Source organism: Apostichopus japonicus, chromosome 19 (assembly GCF_037975245.1).
Source record: "Apostichopus japonicus isolate 1M-3 chromosome 19, ASM3797524v1, whole genome shotgun sequence".
In the NCBI taxonomy this organism is placed as follows: domain Eukaryota; kingdom Metazoa; phylum Echinodermata; class Holothuroidea; order Aspidochirotida; family Stichopodidae; genus Apostichopus; species Apostichopus japonicus.
This window is the reverse complement of record NC_092579.1, coordinates 9,904,418-9,929,126: the sequence shown is the minus strand read 5'-3', so window position 1 is coordinate 9,929,126 and position 24,709 is coordinate 9,904,418. Positions and strand designations below refer to the sequence as shown.

The following is a 24,709-nucleotide window of genomic DNA, read 5'->3' as shown; positions in this document are numbered from 1 at the left end:
TAAGAGATTTTGCTGTTTCCCCAAAATTCTTTTGATATCATGATCTGTACATTGTACCAAAGAATCAGGCCTTGCAAGTTTAGTAGGATGTAACATTGTTCTTATGAGAGGCCTTTGTTTGTCAAGAGACCCTTCACAGTCATTGAAATTGTCATTTGATGTGTGCTCATGTTTGCATGAGGTACTGTAAGTACATATCATTGCCTTTTCATCTTCTGTTTCTCAAAGCAGTTAATTTTTTACACATGGAAGGCTAAAGCATACCTACTGTAAGTGATACACAATTTGCTCCATGCATTACACACATGTTAAATAGTTCAATGCTACTGATGGCATGTATTTCCATTAAAAATGAATATCATTTCTTTTGTGGTAAAATTTACAACAACGAAAAAAAGTGCCATGCAAAATTAAATAGTGTTGTAACTCCCTGAGTAGGAGAAAGGTGCGTATTTTGGTACAAAATGCTCACCGATAAAAAAGTGCACTCATTAGTTACGGTCTCATTTTTAAACACAGCGAAGTTGATTCAGATATGTTTCGCAGAAAAGTAGCCGTTAATATTCTTTTGCTTTCTTTCTTTCTCTCTCTCATGCAGGAAGATCATGGCAATGTTACGAACCACTCAAAGTGGAGATAGACCATCAAAGAGCCTCGGCTTTTTCCTGCAGTGCAATGGAGAATCTGAATCACAGTAAGTTGGCCCCCCACCCACCCCCCACGAAGAAAAAAAAAACATGTTTGTATAGATAGGAAAAGAAAAGTAGGTTGGGTGGTACTTAAAATGCCAAGTTGTTGTTACGTCTCCTGAAATGTTTTTGTCAATCAGTTGCATGTCTTCTTTTGGTGATGTTTGGGGGGGGGGAGAGAGGTGAGGGGAAGGGGGGATAAGAAGAGGGAGTGAACAAGGGATATGAGATGGTCATTTAAATGGTGATGAAGTCGCTGTCTTGTTACTTTCTCTGATATATACAGCATGCTATCATCCAGAGTCTACACATAACCCCAACCGCTGTTTTTCAGGGTTTCTCCACCCCTCCCCTATATTCCCCTTCCCCCACCTTTGAAATCTGCTGTTCTGAATGAAGTCGCTGTCTTGTTACTTTCTCTGATGTATATATACAGTATGTAATGATCCAGAGTCTACACATAACCCCAACCGCTGTTTTTCAGGGTTTCTCCATCCCTCCCATATTCCCCCCCCCCCACCTTTGAAATCTGCTGTTCTGAATACCATTTAAATGGTGATGAAGTCGCTGTCATCTTACTTTCTCTGATGTGTATATACTGCATGTAATCATTAAAGTCTACACATAATCCCAACCGCGGTCTTTCAGGGTTTTTTCACCCCTCCCCTATATTCATCACTCCTCCCCCACCTTTGAAATCTGCTGTTCTGAATACCCTTTAAATGGTGATGAAGTTGCTGTCATCTTACTCTCTGATATATATACAGCATGTAATCCAAAGTCTACACACATTCCCAACCGCGGTTTATACCGACGTCGATGCCGCCTCTCTCAGATAGGAGTAAGATAAGGAAGAAAGCGCAAACTGTAGGTTGTCTGACAATGTACCTTGTGGGGCACAGATAACAAAATTTCTACCATCTTTTTGCATTTTATAGTGCCCACAGTATGCTTGGAACACAAAATTGTAGACTTGCCTGAAGTATAATTGAAGGTATTCAAAACTCTGAGGCATAAAGCTAGGTATTTGAAGTAAGATGTTAAAAGATTGCTTCCACAGTACAATCAAAGATTTTTTAAACAGAGAATGGAAATTCTTTGCATGGCAGATTTTTGGAAAGAGCTCTATAAGTTCCTAGTTTTAATAAAAAAGTAAGAAAAAAAAACAGGAAGGTATTTTGATTTATAAAAAAAGTGGCCATTTCTGCTAGAATTTGTAAACCTTTTTGACTCAAAACCAACAGATTTAACAACTAGCTCTTATGATATTCTTTGCATTTAAAGTGTCTAAGTTACCCACTCTCTGTATCCTTCAACTTATGTAACAGCAACAAGACTCGAAATTCAGGTCTTTACAGAACCTCTGTTCAACCTGCGTGAGAAAAAAACAGCAAACAAAATGCCGGAGGGCTTTTCTCTAATTTAAATTTTGACATTTGTGATGAAGAAGATCTTCAACAAAATATACTTCTGTGCTGTAAAGGCCAGAGTATTGGGCAGAATAAACATGTTTATTGACAGACAAATTACATTGCTCAGGAAAAAAGTGTGCCATGCATACAGTAACTGAAACTTGCTAGGCTCATTGTGTGACATCTACCCATTCCACACATCAATCAGATTACTTTATCAGTAGGAGCACAAATAATATATCACTAAATAGTTTCAAAAGGAAAAAAATGTATTATCAGTGTATGTAAAGCAACTTTTTGAGATGAATCAACATTTTTTGTTTTTAATCAATGACGGTTGATATTCATTTTCCATAGCAGTGTACAGGGTAATGTATTAACTTCCAGTAGTCAAGTTTTCACCTCCATTTGAACTAAATATTAAAAAAAATGTTACATATTATTAAAGAATCGCTCCTTTTTATCAGTTGCCTGTTCTTTTGTGGCTTGTTTTCTTTTAAAGTTTGCAGTAACTTAATGATTCATTTTTTTTTAAATGATTACAGTAGACCATTCTTTCTGAAGTCACATTTGAACAAAGTAAAATGACAGAATATATATTCCTTTCTTTACCCCCAAGGAATAGTTCACCCAGTAAAATACCATGCAAAAGGGGTGAAATTGTTAATTTACTTTGCTCCTCGCTTACCTGTCTCCCCACAACCTTAGCACCTCATTCTACCGTGTCTAGTATGCCCTGGTAATCTTTTAACACTGTGCACCCTCAGCGACCGGCTCCTCCGGTTGTTGTAAAGATGTATATATAGAAGTTTCTTTACACAGGAACCACAGTATTTTGTGATAGACAAAATTTTATGAGACACTAAAGATTTGTTTAGTGTTAAAACACTGAATTAGGCCCTGAAAAACTGTCTACAGTACTAGAGAGAGGGCTGAACCATCATCCCTTACAATGAAGCTATTACTTCCCGAATACCATTTAAATGGTGATGAAGTCGCTGTCATCTTACTTTCTCTGATGTTTATATACTGCATGTGATCATCCAGAGTCTACACATAATCCCAATGGCTGTCTTTCAGGGTTTCTCCACCCCTTCCTTAGTGTTAAAACACTGAATTAGTCCCTGACAAACTGTCTACAGTACCAGAGAGGAGGGCTGAACCATCATCCCTTACAATGAAGCTATTACTTCCCTCCTGCTGCATACAGTAATGAGAGATTGGATTTGTCTGGAACTAAGAGACGGAACCTAGAGATTAGAACCTTAATAAATTTGCTGTAGGGTATCTGTCTGCACCTAATTAAAACTTTGATGGGGGGGGGGGGGGGTAATATGACATTGACAAGACCCTCATGCATCATCACATGATTGTTTTGTGAAATTGCTCTGTAAAATTTCACTTACTGTTCACTTGTAATATATGAATATGATGTACAGTGTAGATTCAAGGCAGCAGATGGTTAGTCCGTTAGTTCAAAGTTGGTAAATCACAACGATAAGTCTGTATGAGAGTTTGATATTGGTGCTCATATAGTAGAATGAGTCTTCAAATACTGCTTGAAACATATTCAATTACTGCTTGATAAACAAATTTAGAATGAAGACAAAACAGGAAAAGGGTGATGGGGGTGTGGGGGGGAGTGAAAAAAAATAGGGGTAAAAAATAAGAAAAATGAGAAAAAGGGAAAAAAGAAAGACAAAAACCCCAACCAACAAACAAACATAGCCATGATTTTTTACTGTTTACAGACATTGATTTCTCTGTCCCACTCCCCTCTTATGTGCTTTTACTGTTGAAACCCATGTATACGCACACACACATCTATGAGATATCAGTGTGAGTAGAGCTGCCTATACATGCAAGCCACTGGGTGATCATTGTTCGTGACTTTACCGGAGCCTAAAGTAGCTGGAAAAGAACTGGACAGCTGGTGATGCAGACATAATTTGATTGTCCTTATACTGTTTTTAACCTGCCTGGTTACTGGTTCTATCTCACTGAGTGAGAACCAGACTCCACTTGACCATGTAACTTAGAAAACGGTTCGGTAGTCGTCCAGTGCAGGTGTGCTACCACTACCATTGATTAAATGGCTTTGTAACAGAATGTTACTACATTTGCTGCAGATATTGATCTCCATCTTAGTGAATTTTGATTGGGTGTATGATGACCGTTGAAAACTGGGTCATGACAGTCAGTTTGTTTTAAGCGAGATGTTGTTCAGCCTGACAGTGTGTGGCAGATTTTTATACACACTTTTCTCTTGATGTCACTTTGTATTCTCTTTTCAGATCTTGGTCTTGCCAGGCGACAGCTGAACTTAGGTTGATAAATCAAAGCGGTGGTCAAGATCACGTCAGAAGTAAGTCAAATTAATCACCCAAGTTGTGTTTTTTTTTTACCAACTTTATAACTCTTTTCCCACTAACTGTATTACTTCATTAGAACTTCACCAAAGTTTTCTAAAAATGCCTTTGTGTATTCAAGAGTTAAAGTAGTACATTGCTGGTTTTGCTTGTCACTCGAACCATAATTAATGGTAGTGTGAAACTTTGTGGCTAAAATTTGGTTAAAATGTCACTGTTTTGACTTCTCCAAAAACTGAGTTAGGTAATTGCAACCACCATTTACTTGTATGCCCACAGAATAGTTATGAATGCGAGATATATGGCATGACATATAACAGCCATCAATGTTTTATAATATATTTTAAATAGTAACTCAAGAAGATAATGCAATGAGATATTTCATAGTAAATTTGTGATGAATTTTTGGAAGAAACAAAATCTTCCTTTCATGAGATATACTGTATCGTATATGCTCTTTTTTACCCACAGTGGTAGTACTAATTTTATAATCAGTTTAATAATGATCATATTTCATGTCTTTTGTCTAATTTTTATTCACAGAAATCATGCATCTCTTCTACTTCAAAGAAAATGATTGGGGATTCAGCCACTTCCTTTCATGGAATGTAAGTGTGTTTTGAGATGAACTCTTTACTGTTCTCCTCAGAGTAACATATTTACATTTTAGGCATCTATGCAAATATTTCCATGGCAACCGTTCTTGCGATTTTCTTGCTGTTTTTCAGTTCCATGTGAAATAGATTGCTGAATTGATTTATTTGGTTCTGTTGCCTGCCTAAGGCTAGTAACGTATGCATCAGGTCAATATAAGCTACTAAAATGCTGATTTCAAGTTTGTTTTGTGGCAAGTAAGCCAATTGGAAGGGAGGGGGAAGGGGAAGGGGCAGAACACTGGCCTCTAAGGTATTGATCTGCCTCATCCTGTGACAAAGTGAAAATAGGACAACATGCAAGCCATAATTAAACAGGTTTATCCATCCGCATATGTGCATCACAAAACATAATTATGTAAACAGGTGGCAGTTAAGACAGATCAAGATCATGAAAGATTGTGCAGTCTGTCCGGCAGTCCGAGATGACTAAATGTCAGGTCAGACGACCAAAACTAGCACCGAGGTTGTCCAGCGAGAGAACAATCTGCTTAGCTGTGGTAAAACTCCCCTGTCATGCCCTCCAAATAAATCATGCAAGAAGCTAAAAATGCATTGGTTGGAGGACCTTCACCTTTGCGACAACCTACAAACTCTCTGGAAGCATGAGGCCTGATCAGTCTGCAAACCAGAGTATTTTTTTGCCCCGTTGCGAAATACAATGTGTTAAAGGTGTGCAGTGGAATACTGTGTGTCGCCTACAATTCATTACTTGTTAAATGCCGCTGAGTGGGGTATAATTTAGAATTATGCTTTTTTAGAACTCATTTCTCTACAGAGCCGCCATTTTTTATTCAAAATGGGTTCTTAGTATCTCTGTTGTAATCTTTTTAATCCTTTTTAAATCTTTCATTCTAAAAAAAAAAAAAAAAAAAAAAAAACCCTTCTAATCCTCCATCTTATTTCGTATTTGTTCATGCTTTCATGCTTGTACATTTTACGTCTCTTGTGTATCATTATTATGTGTCCGATTTATAAATTTTGTAATTTATACTGGAATAAAGAAAATTAAAATTGAAATTATTATTCCTGACCCTCTCATACCTTTCTTACTCTTGTCCAGGAAATGTTAGACGAGGAGAAGGGATTTGTTAAAGATGACACTATCATCCTGGAAGCTCATGTGACAGCCGACGCTCCTCATGGAGTCAGGTAAGAACTGCAGCACCTCATGAACAGACCACACAGATCAATGGGAATATATTTCAAATTCACTTCGCTTCTCGCTCACCTGTCCCCCCACAACCTTACTCTCTTTCTACCGTGCCTAGAATGAACTTGTAACCTCTTAACACTGTGCGCCCTCTATGACCGGGCCCTCCGGTCAATGCCCTCCCTTCCTTATCGGTCAGATTTGTTAAATTCCCCTTGCAAATCACCACCTTTATGTACAAAGGACACCCACCCCCTCCCACCAATTCCCATGTTGGACTCCACCACTCAGTTTGTAGCAATCCATGGATAAACATTCTAACACATATGCTGTTTTATGTTTTTGATCTTGGTCTATGTAGAAGTTTTTAAAAGATTTGTCACAGCAGAAGTGACACAGAAGTCATTACTCACATTGAGATAAAACACCTTTTAGTTCTGAGTTAGCGGAAACTTTTACCGACTGGTCCATCTCTCTTTTCTGCTTCATGTTCCTGGAATGAGGTACCACAGGTTACTAAAATATAAACCAACAAAAAGCACTCGATGATGTACAAAGTGAATATTCCAGTTTGCTTTATACATGGAATAGTTGACTCCTTATCTCGTAGCAAAATTGAAAGGACAAAAAAAAAAAGTGGCAAATTGCAACACGAAATCACAAAATATGCAACAGTTTCTACTCCTATAGGCTTAATATTCTTATTATAGTATATTCTTTATTACCTTTGACATTTATAAATATTCATTTATTCCTTCCAAATAATTGACTGTGATGTGGATTTCAAACTGGAGAGAATAGACAAAAATAAATTTAAAAACAAACAAACTTGGAAACAAGCAGCCTCTTTATAATAAAGTTAACAAATGTTCAAGATTGTTACCATAGCAAAATGTAAACACTAGCTTATCTTGTCTTTAAATTTTGTTTAGCAAACGTTGAGATCTATAAATATTTATTATTTATTATTCCTTCCAATTAATTGATTGGGATATATTTCAAGATGGAGAAAAGACAAAAAGAAAAATGGAAACAAACAGATAGAAACATACATGTGAGATGATATCCTTGTTTGATTACACTGTCATTGATGTTTGAAAGTAATTTTCTTTTTTACACACAGACCATTCCCAATTCCCACTGTAATTGTTTCTCATGTTCTGACCATAATTTGAATCACAATGAAGCAAAAATGGACGGTTTCTTTTTCACTCTTTTTTTCTAGCTGGGATTCAAAGAAGTTGACCGGCCATGTTGGTCTGAAGAACCAAGGAGCAACATGCTACATGAATTCTCTTCTTCAATGCCTCTTCTTTACCAATAAACTCAGAAAGGTTAGTCTTTGCCAGACCTACTGTAAGATGTTGATTTTAAAGAAATTAAACATGTTGACAAGATCCCCATGGATATCCTGTCCGAAAGAAATTATGTAAGGTGAAGATTGTCAGTCTTGATGTGTCAAAGTCACGGAAATGAGAAAACAAACTCGAGTGGTAATAATGGTCTTCTAAAGCCATTCTGGTTGGCGTGTGATATTCAGCATGGAATAAATGCTAAATCTATGGAATTCTCCTCAAATGGTAAATTGATGATGAATTTTGCTCCTTAGTGCAGGCCTTAACAACGTTGCAACATTTTTCAAAAATGATTTTTGTGCCTAATGTCATCCCCTAACATTTTTTAATCAATATTCTGGAAGGCAAAATAACCAATATCAATATCGGCATGTCAATTTTTCTTGCATTATTCATTAGATGTGATTTAATGTGTAAGGCACTTCATTTCAATTGATCCTCAAAAGGTGATTGTTTGAGAGAAGGAATTACATTTCCTAGATGGCTCTTCTGTCAATTACCTCTAACCTAAGCAGGATTCTCTAAGTTTATTTTCATCTTGTTTCTTCAGAAGTTTTTGTCATTAGAATCTACAATATATTCTTGTGCAATGTGGCCAGTGCTGTGTGCTTCCCTTACAGACTGTGTAAATTCTCAAAGCTACATGAGACCTGGATGGCTGTTGAAACATAGCCCATAAAACAATAAAAATGGCAGGAAAGCTCCCCCACTGAGTGTTTGGTCTTGCATGATTAGCGAGACATTGTAAAGTATTTTGTACATGTGTCCACTGAAGGGTTAAATCCAGACGTTACCATTAAATTTAGTAGCAGACATTTATATGCAACTGTTGTATTGCATGAGAGAATCATTGCTGCACAGTACAGTCGTACATAGGCTCTCACATGCACGGCTTGAAAACCTTAGGTCTGTGTGTTAGGGTCCTTAGTTCTGTGTGTTAGGGTCCTTAGGTCTGTGTGTTAGGGTCCTTAGGTCTGTGTGTTAGGGTCCTTAGGTCTGTGTGCTAGGGTCCTTAGTCTGTTTGTTAGGGTCCTTAGTTCTGTGTGTTAGGGTCCATAGGTCTGTGTGTTAGGGTCCTTAGGTCTGTGTGTTAGGGTCCTTAGGTCTGTGTGTTAGGGTCCTTAGGTCTGTGTGCTAGGGTCCTTAGTCTGTTTGTTAGGGTCCTTAGTTCTGTGTGTTAGGGTCCTTAGGTCTGTGTGTTAGGGTCCTTAGGTCTGTATGTTAGGGTCCTTAGGTCTGTGTGTTAGGGTCCTTAGGTCTGTGTGCTAGGGTCCTTGGTCTGTGTGTTAGGGTCCATAGGTCTGTGTATTAGGGTCCTTAGTCTGTGTGTTAGGGTCCTTAGGTCTGTGTGTTAGGGTCCTTAGGTCTGTGTGTTAGGGTTGCCTCGGTATGTCAGGTATTTTTTGTCTTTTATGCATAAGCAGTTAGCACTAATCTGTTAAGGTTTTGAGTTGTAGATGACTAGGTGAATGTGTGAGAAACCACACTGACTGTCCCCATTTAATTCAATATGATACTTTATTAGCTCAGAAAAGACATTGCAAACTTAGGGTTCCTTCATCATCAAGGGCTCATATTGCTGCAGTGAAAAAAAACAATCGGTGAGTCTCAAAATATGTCGCACCCTCTTAGTAAAACCCACATCAGATGTTGCATGCGTTGCTACACATGAATGTTCAATATTCCTTCTTGGATGTAATTTTGTGAAGGCATCTAACAGATTTTTACAGCTTTGAGAAAACTCATCGTCAGCCATTGTAGATAGGAAACACAAATACAAAGAAAACAGCTCTACATTGTTTACTGCTGCTGTAAAAATAGTAACAAAAATGATGGACTGCAAGTTTTGCTGGTTCGTCCATGCAATTTTTGGTCAAGTAGATATGAAAATAATTTGATATCTTCCATTCTATGTGAGAGACTGCCTTAAATGGGAAACATTCCAGTTGTTAAAGTTGACAGTTTCAAGAAAATTGCTGTATTTTTCTTTTCTCTGTGTGTTAGAAGAGAAGATACAAACAACATCCTGAGCGAAACTAGATTGTAAAAATCATTAACCTGTAAGGCATTGTTAAAATGATAGTTTCTAATTCTTGGTGAATTTCCCAGGAAGGTATCTGACAATTGAAGTGACTAATAATCTGAAGTTACCTTTGTTCTGCTTTGATAGTTCATAAATAATTTATACATAGATAGCAAGACAGAAATAATACACTTATCCTCCCAAAAAAACATGCGGTTCGATTAAACTCAAAGTACATTGGCTGTCAATTCGATAATGCAGATTGTATTGCATTTCAAGGGTGAAAAAAAAACAAGTCAATATAGTTAAAGGAGAAGGAATCTAATGAAGAATGCCTGCTAGGAAGACCACTTATCTCATGTGGTCCATTTTCAGAAGTCACAAAGACACAGGTCTATCCTGCAAAAAAAAAAAAACTGCCTTGGAACAACCTAGCCACATAGAGTTTTAGAACAAGAAATTGAAACAGGGATAAGTCTAGAATGTAGATTCAATTTTCCTTGCATATCCATTTGAATTTAACTTTATTTTTCAGTCTATTGATTTGACCTAGATTGGATAGGGTTACTAGTTTGTCTAAAGCGGATGTGTAGTTTATAAAATACCAATACCTATGGTACATTCACATTATGGATGCATCCAATTGTGGAATATAAAATTAGATGTAAATTTCAAAGGAAAACAAAACATTATGTATCAGTGTGCAACAATGACGTCGCATTACTGTCATTATGTCAAAACGGTTCATAGGAATTGAATGCAAATTTCACCAGAATGCTTAGATTGTGTTCCTCTTTAATGCATCAAAAATAAATTTTGACCTGGACTATTCATTTAATATCACATTCAATGTATTCCTCTATGTTTGTTTCTCCCCGCCCCCTTCAGGCCGTTTACTTGATGCCTACTGAGAATGACGATTCAAGCCGCAGCGTCCCGTTAGCCCTGCAGAGGGTCTTCTATGAGTTACAACACAGTGACAAGCCCGTTAGCACAAAGAAGCTCACCAAGTCATTTGGGTAAGATTATCCAGCCAAAATTCTATAGTAACTCTCCTAACAGTGTTTTATTTTATTTTTTCTTTATGGCTAAATATTTAACAGTATTGTTAAGTTCATGGTTTTCAGGGCCTAGATCTGTAAGTGCCTCTATAAATTTTACTGCGGTAACCCAAAAATTGCTAAATGTTGCCAAAAGTAGTTTACTGGGAGTTTTAATGTTATTACTGAAGGATCAAAGAAAACAAGTAACTTTCCTACTGGGCAAGAATGTAATGTTTCTAACTGTTACAGTAAAAAAAAAAGGAGTGGGAGAGGGGTGGGGGTGGGGGGATATGGTAGGGTAGACTGAGTGATCAACCAACCCCTTTTTCTATGTCATCCCCCACAGAAATGTTGAGACATTTAAGGATTTTTTGATGATATTTTCCGCATGAAACTGCTCTCTCTACATCTTTGAGTTTGTTTACCCATTCATTCTGTACTTTCACACTCTACTTTTTTGAGTTTGTTTATCCATTCATTCATTCTGTACCTTCCACAGAATCGTTTCAATCTTTAAAGAGGCCATGACACGAAAAATCCAACTAATCGAGAGTAACTTCCTCTGAATCTATGAGAAAATCTATGTTCAAAACTATCCTCATCACCTTGAAAACCTCAAGGACTAATTATTAATTAACGTTTTAATATTCGCATCCGAAAATAGATATCTGAAAATGCGATTTCACAACAAGACAATGATGACGTCATGTTAGGAACACAAGTGCCAAGCCCAGGCATGTACCGGATGCGCGACGATCATACCGTTCCATATACACGCACATTTACACTGAGAGAACAACCACTGTATTATGCTATATCGTTAGAAATTTCAAGTTTGTTTTACAACTGTTGTAAACTATCCGAGAGAAATGCCGGTCCGTTGTGTTGTTGGGGGCTGCATAAATATCATAACCCATGCAATTAGCCTTCATCCATGGCCGAAGGACGAAAAAAAACACGGCTATTATGACCAAGTTAGTGCAAAAGACCAGCGCCGATTTCACTGGGCCTAGCCAGTATACAGCTCCGAATGTAGTGAACACTTCACGAACGCATACTATGATCCCTCCTTTTTTTATGAAATAAAACTAATGGGCTTTAACGGGTCGACATAAACGAGTCATTCTTCTGTCAAGTATTCCACATTAAAAACTCCGAAGACCCGATTGGAGAACAGGAAACCTCCAATGTGGCAAGTGGCTAGCCTTGTACATGTATGAATACATAGCCAACACACTGTACATATGGGTTGTAAGTCACCGTAACACAACGCACAATACGGTTTAGGGAGTTCCGCGAATTCCAACAACACATGCACAAAATGGACTGGATTTTGTTTTTAAATGCTTCGTTTATAAATTCTTACCATGTTGTATGTTCCTTGCAATAGTTCCGAACGGGTTTGTTCTTCGATATGTTGTGGAGCTTCAATTTCGGCTCGTTTAACAGACTCGAGCTGATACAGTTCTAACACCTCAGGTCCACCCTCAACGTTCGGTTCAATATTGGCATGATCATCGCCTTCACTTTCTGCTTTGAATATGAGAAAGGGCACTCTAATTATAGCCCTATTTCACTGCCTGGTGAAGAACCACTATCACTTTGAACTTTGGTTGCCGCATTTGGTTCTAAATCTGACATTCCATGGGAAATTTCGATCTGATTTCGTGCCGACTTGTTATCGATTGTTTTGTGTATTTATGTACACTTGTCGTACTGTAAGTATGATATGTGTTTGGATGAATCAGCGAATGCCAAATCGTGTTCATAACATGACGTCACATGACGTCATGAGATTAGGAAAATTTTCAGCCGAACGAACTTTTCAAGCCCGAAGAGGGTAAATTAAATCTCAATTTCGAAGGGAAAAATCAAAGTTTTAACTGGCAGAATGGTTGATATATGTTCTAGAGAGCATGCTTAGATGGATCACAAAAAGACAGGACGTTGAAATTTTCGTGTCATGGCCACTTTAAGGTTCCCTCCTTTTCCATATATCTAACTGTTGTTCAACTGTGTTGTCTGACTCTTGCTCTTGCGTGTCTTCCGTGATATTACTTTTCCCCCATCTCTACTGCACTGACTATAAATTGAACCCCTGGGGCAGCGTGACGAGGATTAATTGTATTTCGTGTTTCCGAGGATGTTTGAATGTATCGCTTGAACATCATCACCCTCCTCTTTCTAGCTACAGACGACGATTTGGTTACCTTCATGACATTGCCGGTACCATCACCAGTAATAAATACCCCGAGGGCCTGTATAATGAAACTGTTGTCAATCTTCTTCTCTTGAAATTGGACAGCATGGATGTTTCTTTTTCAGCTTTTTTTGTGTCTCGGTTCATTCCATGGCAATTTGTATACACAAATGTAATCTTCTCGTTTTGTCAAACTCTGTAGACAATTGTTTGTCTGCAAATATTTGCATTGTGAAAAAGGTTCCAGATTCTATGATTCTTCAATCTTGGAGGTTCTTTGATCGTTTTATGAATGGAACATCATTTTCTTTAAATTTAATCTGCACTCTACACAATTAGTTTCTAAAATTTTGTTTCTTTTTGCCAAGAACCTTGGTTCTTTCTGTTCATTTACACAAAAGAATCTATAGTTATTCTGAGGATTTGTTTGGTTATGTGTGGACATTTAAAACAATTTTTTTTTTAAAGTTTCAGCAATTTTTTCTGCAAAAGTTAATTGTCAAGTGTATGATCAAACAAACAAACAAACAAAATGAACAACAAACAAAACGAACAAACAAACAACAAAACGAACAAGGATTGAAAGATATCTAAGGAAATTATAGTACAAGCATCCAATACTCCACACTGGGTACAATGAGCAGCTCTGTATGTAAAGGCCTTTTGAAGAAAAAAAAAAAGAAAAAAGAAAAAAGAAAAAAAAAAACCCCCGAATGGAATGGCTAGGTTATGGCTAAACAGTTCTTTATAATTCTGAGGTGGGGCATGACACTGAGCTGACATAGCAGAAAGTTAACTCTTTTCTTTATTTTTTTTCTTATTGTAATCTACAATGCTTTTTACACGTTGCAGCATTTACAAACAATTCCTTAGAATGACATGAGAAAGGGAACGATAAGCTTTTAAATTTTTTTCTACGAAACAAACGTAACAATGAATTGTTCTCTGCAGGTAGTTACCTGTTTATACGTGATATGCACACCAAAGCTTTGGGTGGATATCGTCAATCATCGTTAATTTTTTGAAGTGTTTTATTGGAATGCATTGAAATTAGTGAACTGCAGGTTCTTACGAAGCCTCAAGAGTAATTTGGAGAAAACAGGTTTGATAATGAACAGATGTTTTACAAATCAGGGAAGACACGTGACTATCTGGTATGGAGAAAAGAGAAAAAAAAACAAGAAATATATTCTTTACAGTCCAATTGGGAGATCATTTAGGTCTTTGTTGCTATGGTAACCTGTTACATATATCATCCCAGTTGACAATTAAATTATTCTTTGGCTTCAGTAAGATTTGATACAGTGACATCAGGAATCAGTCCATGTCTTGAAATAAATTAGAATTCCAGATTTTTTCCCCCTCTTCCTCCGGGAAGAGTTAGTTTACGATCTTTACTAGTAGTTAAAACTTATTCATTTGGCTCGATTTGGAAGCAAACTCTTAGAAAGTCAATCCCCTTTTTGGCCGGATACATTTTTGAAATAATTCTTCGACAGAGAGAGAATAATAAAGAAATCTTGTCATCAAACTGCTCATCTACTGGAAATGCCATATTTATGTCACTTTGGTATAAAAGTTGTAGTAATCCTTAAAAACTTGCGTATAATAGTGTAAGCATATTTTTATGTGAATAGAGGGGGGACAATTGTTGTGGCCTGGTCAAGGCATCTACATTTGAAAGGAATTGTGGGACAAAACATTGATTGTAGGGACGTGGAAATGGTACCAGATTTGAAGGGTTTGAGTGCCCAATCTAGCAGGCCAATGCATCAAAATTACAATATGCCTTGTAAGATCAGGAATGATTGAAAGAGCGTTACTCTTCACAATTTTGCCTATTTGTGCTCCAATTAGTGTCAGCTAGATGCATGGCTAACTATCTGTTGAGATTTTTTTATTCTTTTGTAAATCCACTCGGACGCTCACGTAAGATCTAGAAACACGATCACTTTAATTTGAGCACTTACTCATTACTGTTTTCCACTAATTTACAACTCGCAAATTCCGTTTTCTGTTTCACAGGACTATAGTCTGATCTCAGTTTTCAATTTCTTGAAATTAGAAGCTGAATGTATTAGAACTTTAAAAGTGATAACAACAATTATTCATCGTTTAATCAGTTTTTTTCTTCTCAACGTAAGGAAATAGGTTACACTTTCTTGGTTTGGGTATTAGCAACATTAAAATGCACACACAAGGTTTCACTTTTACACATACTTACTCAAGTTCTCCAGCAGTTTTGTTCTTTTCATTTGCAGAGGTTTTCATTTGACAGCTGTAATACCAGCTAGGACTTCCATTTGTTCACAGGAGCCAAACGTAATAGCAATTATAGAGACTAGAAAATTTGACAAGGTGGACTGTGGTGGGGGTGCAGAGGACATGCAGGTTTAATAGGACAAGGGTGTGCAACAATATGTTTTCCATAAAAACAGGAAAATTGTTTTCCATGAAAAGGTGAAAATCCTTTAGCATTACTGCTGAGTGCTGACACAGCCACAATAGATAGTTTACACTATGTGTATGAACACATAGTCTACACACTATTACCCTATGTAGCAAGTACTGCTCACAGCCACATTTGATAGTTTACACTAGATGTGTATGAACACACAGTATACATGTACACTGTTTCCCTATGTAGCATGTACTGCTCACAGCCACAATAGATAGTTTACACTATGTGTATGAACACACAGTCTGCACACTAGTTCCCTATGCAGCCTGTACATCTCTTTGGTAGAATCATTTTTAAGTGCAGTGTGTTTAAGATTTACTGCTTCCTAAATCCTATGTGGTGTAATTGTGTAACATCATAGCTCTATTCTCCTAACAGGCTATCTGTTACCATGGTGATATTAATTTCTTATCATCCCTTGTAAGTTAACATACCTCTGGGGAAAGTTTTAAAGGTCAGGTTATTCCAGAAGGAAAGTGTGTGCACCCTGGGAAAAGAATGGTGTTATTTTTGCGAAATGTGATAGCGACAAAAATAAATGAGACAGAAGATGTAAAGAATACTTGAAAGTTTCAGTCCATCTCATCAAATTAGGCAAAGAGTCCCGAATAATATCGACAATATAAAGTCTTCCTCATCAATCAGGCACAGAGTCCCGAATAATATGACAGTATCATATGTGAGAACATTCTTGTGATGTATGTTTATCTTGCAAAGCAACTGAAACATCAATGTAATTTCATTTTAGGAAGAGTAATTTCGGATATGGTTTGACTGTTTTCTCACAAGTTCCTCTGAGCATGATCGCAGGAACGTGTTATGTCATGACAACTAGGGATGCATGAATGATGTTTTAATTTACAGTTTGATCAGGTTTATTTAATGTGAGTAGTGTGAAACTTTACCTTTGCCTAAAGAAAGAAATAAAATCATCTGAAAAAATGATGTATTTAATATTGAAAGCAACTTATGTATTTTGTGATAATGGAAATAAATTTCTTCTCTCCATCCCTTGTCCACTAATTCCCTTACATCTATCTCATTGTGTTCACGATGCTCAGTAACCTGTCTGTTTTCTGTGCGTGTTTTTGTCCCTTCTGTTACTGTTACTTGTCAATTAGCGTTTGAAGAAAATCCTGCTAGGAACGAAACGTCAGGCCAACTTACTTTTACACAATCGAAATAATAAGCGATAACTTTAAAATCCAACCTTTTCCCTGTAGGTTGTACAGCAATACTGTGCACATGTCATTTGGAACGTGTTATGTGGGATACAAGAAATTGTATGAAGTGTAGCATTTTCTGTTCAAATATAAAAAATGTTTGTTGTCCTCACCTCCTCGTTAGGAGAGGCACTGCTTGTGTTTGAAAGTGAAGTCTTGCAGCAAGTTTCATTAAGTTTTCTTTCTATTCTGTGTTGCAAGGAGAAAAGATCTTAAAAATTAGAAATTAATCACAAACATTCTGGCTTATAATAGAGTAACCTTAGCATCTTCCAATTAATGGAAATGGTTATTGGCAAATTATTGCTTAAAAATTTAACATCAAATATTTGACATCTTTTCAATAAAAGGTCTGCCAGAAAATAGGAGGTTTAATCTGGTAACGATTATTTTTTTGGCATACTTTTGTCTTTTCAGTTGGGAAACACTCGATTCATTTATGCAGCATGACGTACAAGAGTTCTGTAGAGTAGTAAGTATGCATGGTTTATTATCTCATGCATATATGTATATTCATGCCCTCATGAATATATGCAAATTAAGCCAAAAAGTAAAGTAAGCAAATTGCTTTGACAGAGATCTGAATGGCTACCCTTCAGGTAAATTATTCTTACCTAATAATACACTGCATGGCCTTGATACAAGACCGGTCCCTTTGGGCTAAATTGATGATGTTTTCTGCTCATCATGTAGAGGCCTATAATGTATTACTTTTGGCACAAAATTAAGTTTGAATGTGTTACAAAACTTGTTACAAAACACTGCACTATCAGTCCAGGTTGTGTTTCTGTAACACTTATTACTTTTTGGAAATGCCCCTTTAAACATCTGAGGATCATCAGTTAAAGTGACTGAAATACTTAGTTTAATATGCCTTGGCAGCATTAACACTGTAATATCTCTCATAATTCTGAGCCCTGTGAAGTTGATCTTGAGGATCTTTGAGGAATTGGACTCTTTAGGAAATTGGACCCTTTAGGAATTGGACCCTTTAGGAATTGGACCCTTTAGGAATTGAACCCTCTATGAATTGGACACTCCCATCATTGACTGGGTCCACATGAAAGGATACAGCTCTATAAATTAGCCCTTTAAAGCAGTACAGTTAGAGCAAGATTACTTGTAATATTTTCCTTCTTCCAGCTCCTGGATAACATTGAGAGTAAAATGAAGAGTACCTGCGTGGAAGGAATCATTCCAAAGGTCTTTGAAGGCAAAATGATTGTAAGTAGATTGAGTCTTTATAACTGTCATGGGGTGGGGAAGTGACCAGAGAGATTGAGGGGGAAGGGGGAGGTGGGTCTGGATTTGAAAATAAGAAATGAAAAACAAAGAGAAAATAAAATGTTTCACACCTAAGTAGTTGCACCATGACATCAAATATTTATGAGATAACAGCCCTCAGACACGAGTATTGTACATTTTTAAAGCATATCTCCCAAACAGATCTAGATTTTGTTTTTTTTAGATGTTTTTTTTTTGGGGGGGGGGGGGGAGTTGTTCATGACAAAGATCTCTCATATAAGGTAAAGATAATGGTTGGGTCTGTATCTCCTTTAATATCATTTCTTGATCAGATATTTTCAAGGTATGACCTGTATGTTTTAATGTCATCCTCTTTAAAACAGGGAGAGCTTACTTCTAGAATGGATTGATTGGACGCTTATGAAAAGCATTTTGAGAAAATCGTTACGTGAAATAACGACCGGCTGATAAATAATAAATAAGCTCTCGGGCTCTGAAAAAAATTAAATCAGAAGCGAAAAAAAAAAAAAATTGTCGGTTTAAGAATCATTCTACCGACTGTCACATTATAGGAGCGTCGCTTTTCAGTATTCAGAAAATGAAAATAACGCTTGCACATGATCTAATATTGAATGTACGGTTAAAGACGGTTGATTTAGAAGTCATTATTTTCTAATATTGTTGCATAATTCATGTGGCCCTCCCTGTCGTCTGTGATATGAAGCTTACGGACAACGTTGACACCAACCAGATGGTCTACATAAAGACTTCTCCGAAAAGTCCTCCTTTTATAACACAAATAGATCTAGCTCAGGAGGGAATGTGTTTTGTCTACATGTGCTGTTTCTTCGTTTTCATCCTATCGTGTTCGATAAGGGCGTTGCTAAAGTTTACCGATTTGTACAATATTTGAACCTTGTTTCTTATACGAAAACATTTTCTTTCTTTGTCTGTGAATTTTACATCATTGCGGGGTTAATATTTCCTGCTGTGGACGATACAGGCATCGTGGAATTTTAACCGGAATTTAAACTTTGTTGCTTATGTACAAATCTTGCCTGGGTTCATGAATACTCAGGACTGTTAACACATGGTGGATGATAAAAGCGTGGCTGTTTGATTGAAATCTGTAAGATTCGATTGACGGGAAGCCACAGGGATGATTATTTTCAGAGAAACTTTTGAGCAAAAATCGAGAACAGCAGTTATATTTTAAACAATGAAGAGACATCTTGTTGTGTGATTGTGTGTGTGCGAGTGTGTGGATATATGTTAATGTTTTCTGTGTCTTTTCCTTCTTCTTGCAGTCGTACATTAAGTGTAAGCACATCAACTACGAATCCATCAGGTCGGAGCCGTTCTACGATGTTCAGCTGAATATCAAGGGCAAGAAGAATGGTAAGCTTAAATCATAAAAAACTAAATATTCTCATTTTTTACTGACAGAGTTTTGGATCTAGGTAAACTCCCATTCTTAGAGTCGTAGGTAAATTCACAGTAGAGACCAATTTTACTGGACAATATGAATTGTTAGAATATTTCAATTTATTTGACATGATATGTGACATGATTTCATTCACACCTCTCTCCGTTTCTTTTTTTTTTTTATGTTATTTTTGTAGTGTATGAGTCATTCAAGGACTACATAGCAACAGAAAAGTTAGAAGGAGAGAATAAGTACGATGCCGGGGACAACGGTCTTCAGGTGAGTAGCGCCGGGTCAGATCGAAATCAGCAAACTGACAAGGCACTTTTGAATGCTTTATATGTGCAGTGTGTTTGATGGGTATACAGTTAACCCGATGATTTAATGCAGACAAACCAGAAAATGGATGGAGGGCTTTTGGTCTGTTTTGAGAGAGTTGCGGCTGTTGGGATAACAATAATCACAACAAGATATGTGACATGGTGCTCTGTAAGCAGTATGCTTGTTTGTAAGCTTCCTTAACCTTGCAAGGAAAGGACTCTAGAAACCTATGCCCTGGGCTGCCCTACTAAGGCATACATGAAGCTCTAGATAATGTGACAGAGAAATGGAGGGTTAATGGTGAAAATGATATATCTTGATAAGCAGTGCTGTGTTTCAAACCCTCCCTCAATTTGGAATTCATCATTGAATTTTATTCTCTTATGTCTTTTTTTGGGGGGGCTTGTATGTTTTCAAAAGAGGTATTATTTCTTGAAATTTATTAGCATCTTCTCCAGCAAAGAACACATTGTACATGATTGCCACCACCTTAGTCAGATTGCTCAGTCAGCTAGAGAAAAAGAATTTGGGTCTCAGGTTTGGTCACTGACTAGAAACCTCTTCTACGTTAATAAAGGCTTTTCAGAAAGAAATATTCAGGTGGTTGGAATGTGCAATTTGATGTAATTTGAAAAACTTTCTGGCAATTACAGTGTGCAATATTAGAAGGGCAATACTGAGTACTAGAAATAAATTGATAAATAAATATATATACATCTATATATCTATATGTATATTTTTTGCTCCCCAGGAAGCTGCTAAGGGTGTAATATTTACACGCTTTCCACCTCTGCTGCACCTACAACTGATGAGGTTCCAGTACGACCCACACACAGACTCAAATATCAAAATTAACGACAGGTAAGGAAGTGAAAATATTCGCGATCATGGTTTCACTGCTTGACTTTTCTTAATTTTTCACTTTTCTATCTAAGTAGCAGATTCTGATATGTTGTAACAGTGGTCTGAAGGTGTACATCTAATGTTTTTACTGCTGAAGAAAGCCTTAATTATCTCTCTTTGTCACTCATTGTAATGGTGTTACTCATTTTAAATGTCTGTCTAGAAAGTACTTTCATGTATGAGAAATGTGACTTTGGAGCTGTTTCCTTTAATTGATCAATGTAGGAACCTTAGGTTAAAAGAGTATTCTGTAAATACAACCTGCTGATTTATAGGCTTATTGTTGGTTTGACCTTGGTATGACCTTACTGCACTTATATTACCAATGAGCACGAATCGTTACCCGTGTATCACATGGACAAAGCACAGAAAAATAATTACTTAAACCAATGTACCAGTCATATATGCACATTTCAGGTTTTTGCTGTTAGCAACGAAAGAATATGGAATGTTGCCACCAAACATTTGATCTCTTATCAGAAGACGAGGTTTTTCTCACTGGAACATGACTGATTTTTTACCTTTCAACGATGGCTCTGATATTATGTACAAATATAACTATCTTAGGGAAATGCATCGTGTTTTCTTTTCTTTTCCAACAAAAGATATGAGTTTCCCTCCAAGTTGAACCTTGACCCCTTCCTGAAGGACCCAGAAGACACCCCGGCAGACTACACCCTTCACTCAGTTCTTGTGCACAGCGGGGATAATCACGGGGGTCACTACGTGGGCTTTATAAACACAAGTACAGAGGGAAAGCCACAGGTGAGTCCTTATTCACTGTGCTATTGTTGTGAAGGGTGCAACTTACAAACGACCAATAAAATACCCCAAAAAAAGAACAAAGGCCAAAGCAATGAAGACATTGCAGAACTATTGCTTATATGTTTAAAACAACTTTCTGCAGCTGACACCAAAAGAAACGAATTCACCAACCAATGCTAAAGAGCGTGGTGGCCAATTGGCTAAGGCGTCAGACTCGTGATCCAAGGATTGCTGGTTCGAACCCTGCCTAGTTCATTACGTTGTGTCCTTGGGCAAGATGCTTTATCTCACTTGCCTCTCTCCACCCAGGGGTTAAATGGGTACCTGTGAGGTAACCTTGTCATTGGGCGCAGTATATAACTACTGCCGACTGGAGGGATTGTCTCTTGGACAAGTTATCATTGCCCAGGGGTAATATAACGTCTGTAAAGCGCTTTGTGACCTATCGCTGGTATAAAGCGCTATATAAAAGGAAATATTATTATTATTATTATTAGTAAAGAAAGTATGTGCAAATTACATAGCCTACCTAATTCATTATTCGTGCTTTCTGTGTACATTATGTAACAGAATTTACATAAGAATTGTTGTCTCTTGCTTCAAGGTCTCACTCTTGTAAGGACAGCTGTAAATATTGTCAATGATGACATCTGCCAACCATGGTTTACTGGACATATTTGAAAGTTTATGTGATCTGTGGAAATTAAAGCCTGATGTAGCATCAATCATTTTCAAGAAATTTCTGTATTCTATAGAGGTGGGTAGTTTAGTTGTTTATGCCAGAATAACAAAACAACACAAAAACAGAAGCAAAATAAAAATAAAAATGAAACAAGCTATGCAATGGAGGTCAGTTAATTTCATTGCACAAAGGAGCAGAGAATGCATGCAAGTGTAACAGTTCCTAATACGAGTTGACTGTCTTTATATATAAAGAAACATGCACCTTGGAATAATTTAAAGGCATTGTTTAGCAGAAAGATAAATTGTCATAGCACTTCCCACTCTGCCCCTCCCCTCCCCCCTCCCATCCCCAAGAAAGATATTTATTTGTCAACCAAAAAGAAACAGTTTATGTAATCATTAGACAATGATAACTTATCTTCCACTTAGTTGTTGTTGCTGTTGCTAAATTCCCATGGTAACCAAATTTAAAAGGTGACCAAAAGTTCAGGCAGTAATGTGCCTTTTGATATGCTGCCCAAGTCATGAAAATATGTTTGTTTTCAAATGCCATATGGTAGAAAGGCCTCTAATTCTAGTCTCTAGACGGCAGTAAAATTATTTTGGACAATTCGTTGAACAAATGCCAGTAACTGTACCAAACCTTTCATGAATTACATCAAATGTGTTACGAGGTTAATGATATGTCAATGATAAATGATTAAAATCTATTTATTAATATTACTATTCCAGTGGTGCAAATTTGATGACGATGTTGTGTCAAGATGTACCAAGAAGGAAGCCATAGACAATAACTTTGGGGGCCATGACGAGGAACTGATGGTCAGGAATTGCACAAATGCTTACATGTTGGTGTATATTAGAGACAGCTGTAAACGTAAGTTAGCCAGTCTCTACCTTCACAAATCTTGTTGTCACTCTCTTCTTCACGCGCTCTTACCTAAGCGTCCCCCTACCCCCTAACCCCTTCATGATACTATTCGTACTCAACTGATACTGGCCCACCTAAATCCTGTTTGTGATCATACTGTCCCACCCAACCAACCAATCGTACTGTCCCACCCAACCAACCAATCATACTGTCCCACCCAACTAACCAATCATACTTTCTGATCAAGCCCTCTCACTTGTTTGCTCTTCCATACCCCCACCCCCCCTTCATGATACCATTCCTACTCCACTGATGCTGGTCCACCTCAATCCTGGTTTTAATCGTACGGTCTCAACCGATCAATCACATTTCTTATCAAGCCCTTCTCACTTGTTACTTGTCGTTTCACATATTTTATGAAGCTTCAAAACTACTTCTTTTATATATTGTCTGATATACTGTTTTGTATTGTTAGTCAGAGTGACTAACTGTGCATTCACCATAGTCCATTGGCATTAAGACCACCACCGTTTTCACCAAGGTGTGATGAAACCGACCATTTGTTGTAAATGTTATTCAGAGTGCTTGAAATTCGCACACTGATGTTTCTTCTCTCCAGTGTTGTAACTTCTTAATAGTTTCTGTGGTATGTTTATTTGTATCTCTTTTCCGTCCCTTTAGATGATATCCTCCAAGCAGTCAGTGAGAATGATATACCGGAGACATTGAAGAAGACGCTAATGGAGGAGAAGTAAGTTTCAATTAACCTCGTAAACCCAAGTTGGGCGGGGACTTTAAATTAAAGGGAGGGGTTAGATCAGGATTTCCCTTATTTAATCACCCCACGAACCACCTGTGGATGTCAGAGTTGACCACAAACCCCCAACTTTTCGAGACACGATCTGAGTCATTATTATACTATAATACGCATAACAATGCTTTGTAAAAGATCAAGTTCATAGTGTAATATCATACTGTCATGCGTACACCAACTTCACCAAAGTCATGTGGCCTGTGTCTGTTTCATTATTCAGTTATTTATCACATGCACGGTACGGTACTAATATGGAAACATATGCGTATGGAACGCGAAAAAGAGTTAGATTATAGGTACGATTATTGTACATTACTAAATTCTATGATATATAAGATTTCAGTTCAACAAAAAGTACTCTAGTTTTGACTTTCAGAAACGTTTCACCCCTTGGGATGGACTCACGCACCCTCTGGAGGTTCATGCACCCCAGTTAGGGAACCCCTGGGTCAGATGAAGGGAGGGTTTAGTTGTGACAGTGTCACAATATGGAGTAGCGTTTGTGACACTGTTAGCATGAATGTTTGTTTATCTCTATTTTGTGAGGAACAAACCTGGGTGCTTTATACCTATGACAGAGACACTGCCGTGTAGAGGATTCAAAACTAAGGATGGAAGTGATATTAAATTCTTAGCCGGTAACCATGTTCTTCCCCAACACCTAAACCCCCCCCCCCACTTAACTTAATTTTAACTCCCCCCCTCTCATATTTTATCTTCTGTGTGAGATTCATCAATTTTGTAAGATTCTTTCTTCTAACAACCAATTGATTTTCTTTCTTCTATCGTCTGCAGACGACTAGAAGCCCAAAGAAGAAAGGAGAGGAATGAAGCACATCTATACATGACCATACAGGTCATCACAGAAGATGACTTTTATGGTTACCAAGGCAACGACCTCTACGATGGAGACAGAGCCCATGTCAAGTGAGTCTTATACTACTTGTTGCTGACACAATGTTTGTCAAGTTGAAAGATGAATTTACGCAGTCATTCTGTGGCATAAGATCCAAAGCTAGTCTCTCAGTGCTACCACTTTTCGACTCATCGTTACAACTGTTTAGTACAAAGTGTGTCGTTAGCTTTGTCACAATTGTGT

At 37.4% G+C, this 24,709-nt stretch overlaps 1 protein-coding gene across 1 annotated transcript in view; it reads left to right on the top strand.

Moving 5' to 3' along the window:
• LOC139959632 (ubiquitin carboxyl-terminal hydrolase 7-like) overlaps nucleotides 1-24,709 on the top strand; it is a 54,968-nt gene that overhangs the window by 11,888 nt on the left and 18,371 nt on the right. The window contains exons 4-18 of the mRNA XM_071957411.1: nucleotides 599-694; nucleotides 4,396-4,466; nucleotides 5,014-5,078; nucleotides 6,187-6,275; nucleotides 7,502-7,610; nucleotides 10,543-10,673; nucleotides 16,999-17,053; nucleotides 17,725-17,805; nucleotides 19,134-19,224; nucleotides 19,449-19,531; nucleotides 20,325-20,434; nucleotides 21,082-21,241; nucleotides 22,658-22,802; nucleotides 23,478-23,547; nucleotides 24,406-24,537. Of these exons, the coding sequence (XP_071813512.1) occupies nucleotides 599-694; nucleotides 4,396-4,466; nucleotides 5,014-5,078; nucleotides 6,187-6,275; nucleotides 7,502-7,610; nucleotides 10,543-10,673; nucleotides 16,999-17,053; nucleotides 17,725-17,805; nucleotides 19,134-19,224; nucleotides 19,449-19,531; nucleotides 20,325-20,434; nucleotides 21,082-21,241; nucleotides 22,658-22,802; nucleotides 23,478-23,547; nucleotides 24,406-24,537 (1,488 nt within the window). The remainder of the gene's footprint in view (nucleotides 1-598; nucleotides 695-4,395; nucleotides 4,467-5,013; nucleotides 5,079-6,186; nucleotides 6,276-7,501; nucleotides 7,611-10,542; nucleotides 10,674-16,998; nucleotides 17,054-17,724; nucleotides 17,806-19,133; nucleotides 19,225-19,448; nucleotides 19,532-20,324; nucleotides 20,435-21,081; nucleotides 21,242-22,657; nucleotides 22,803-23,477; nucleotides 23,548-24,405; nucleotides 24,538-24,709) is intronic.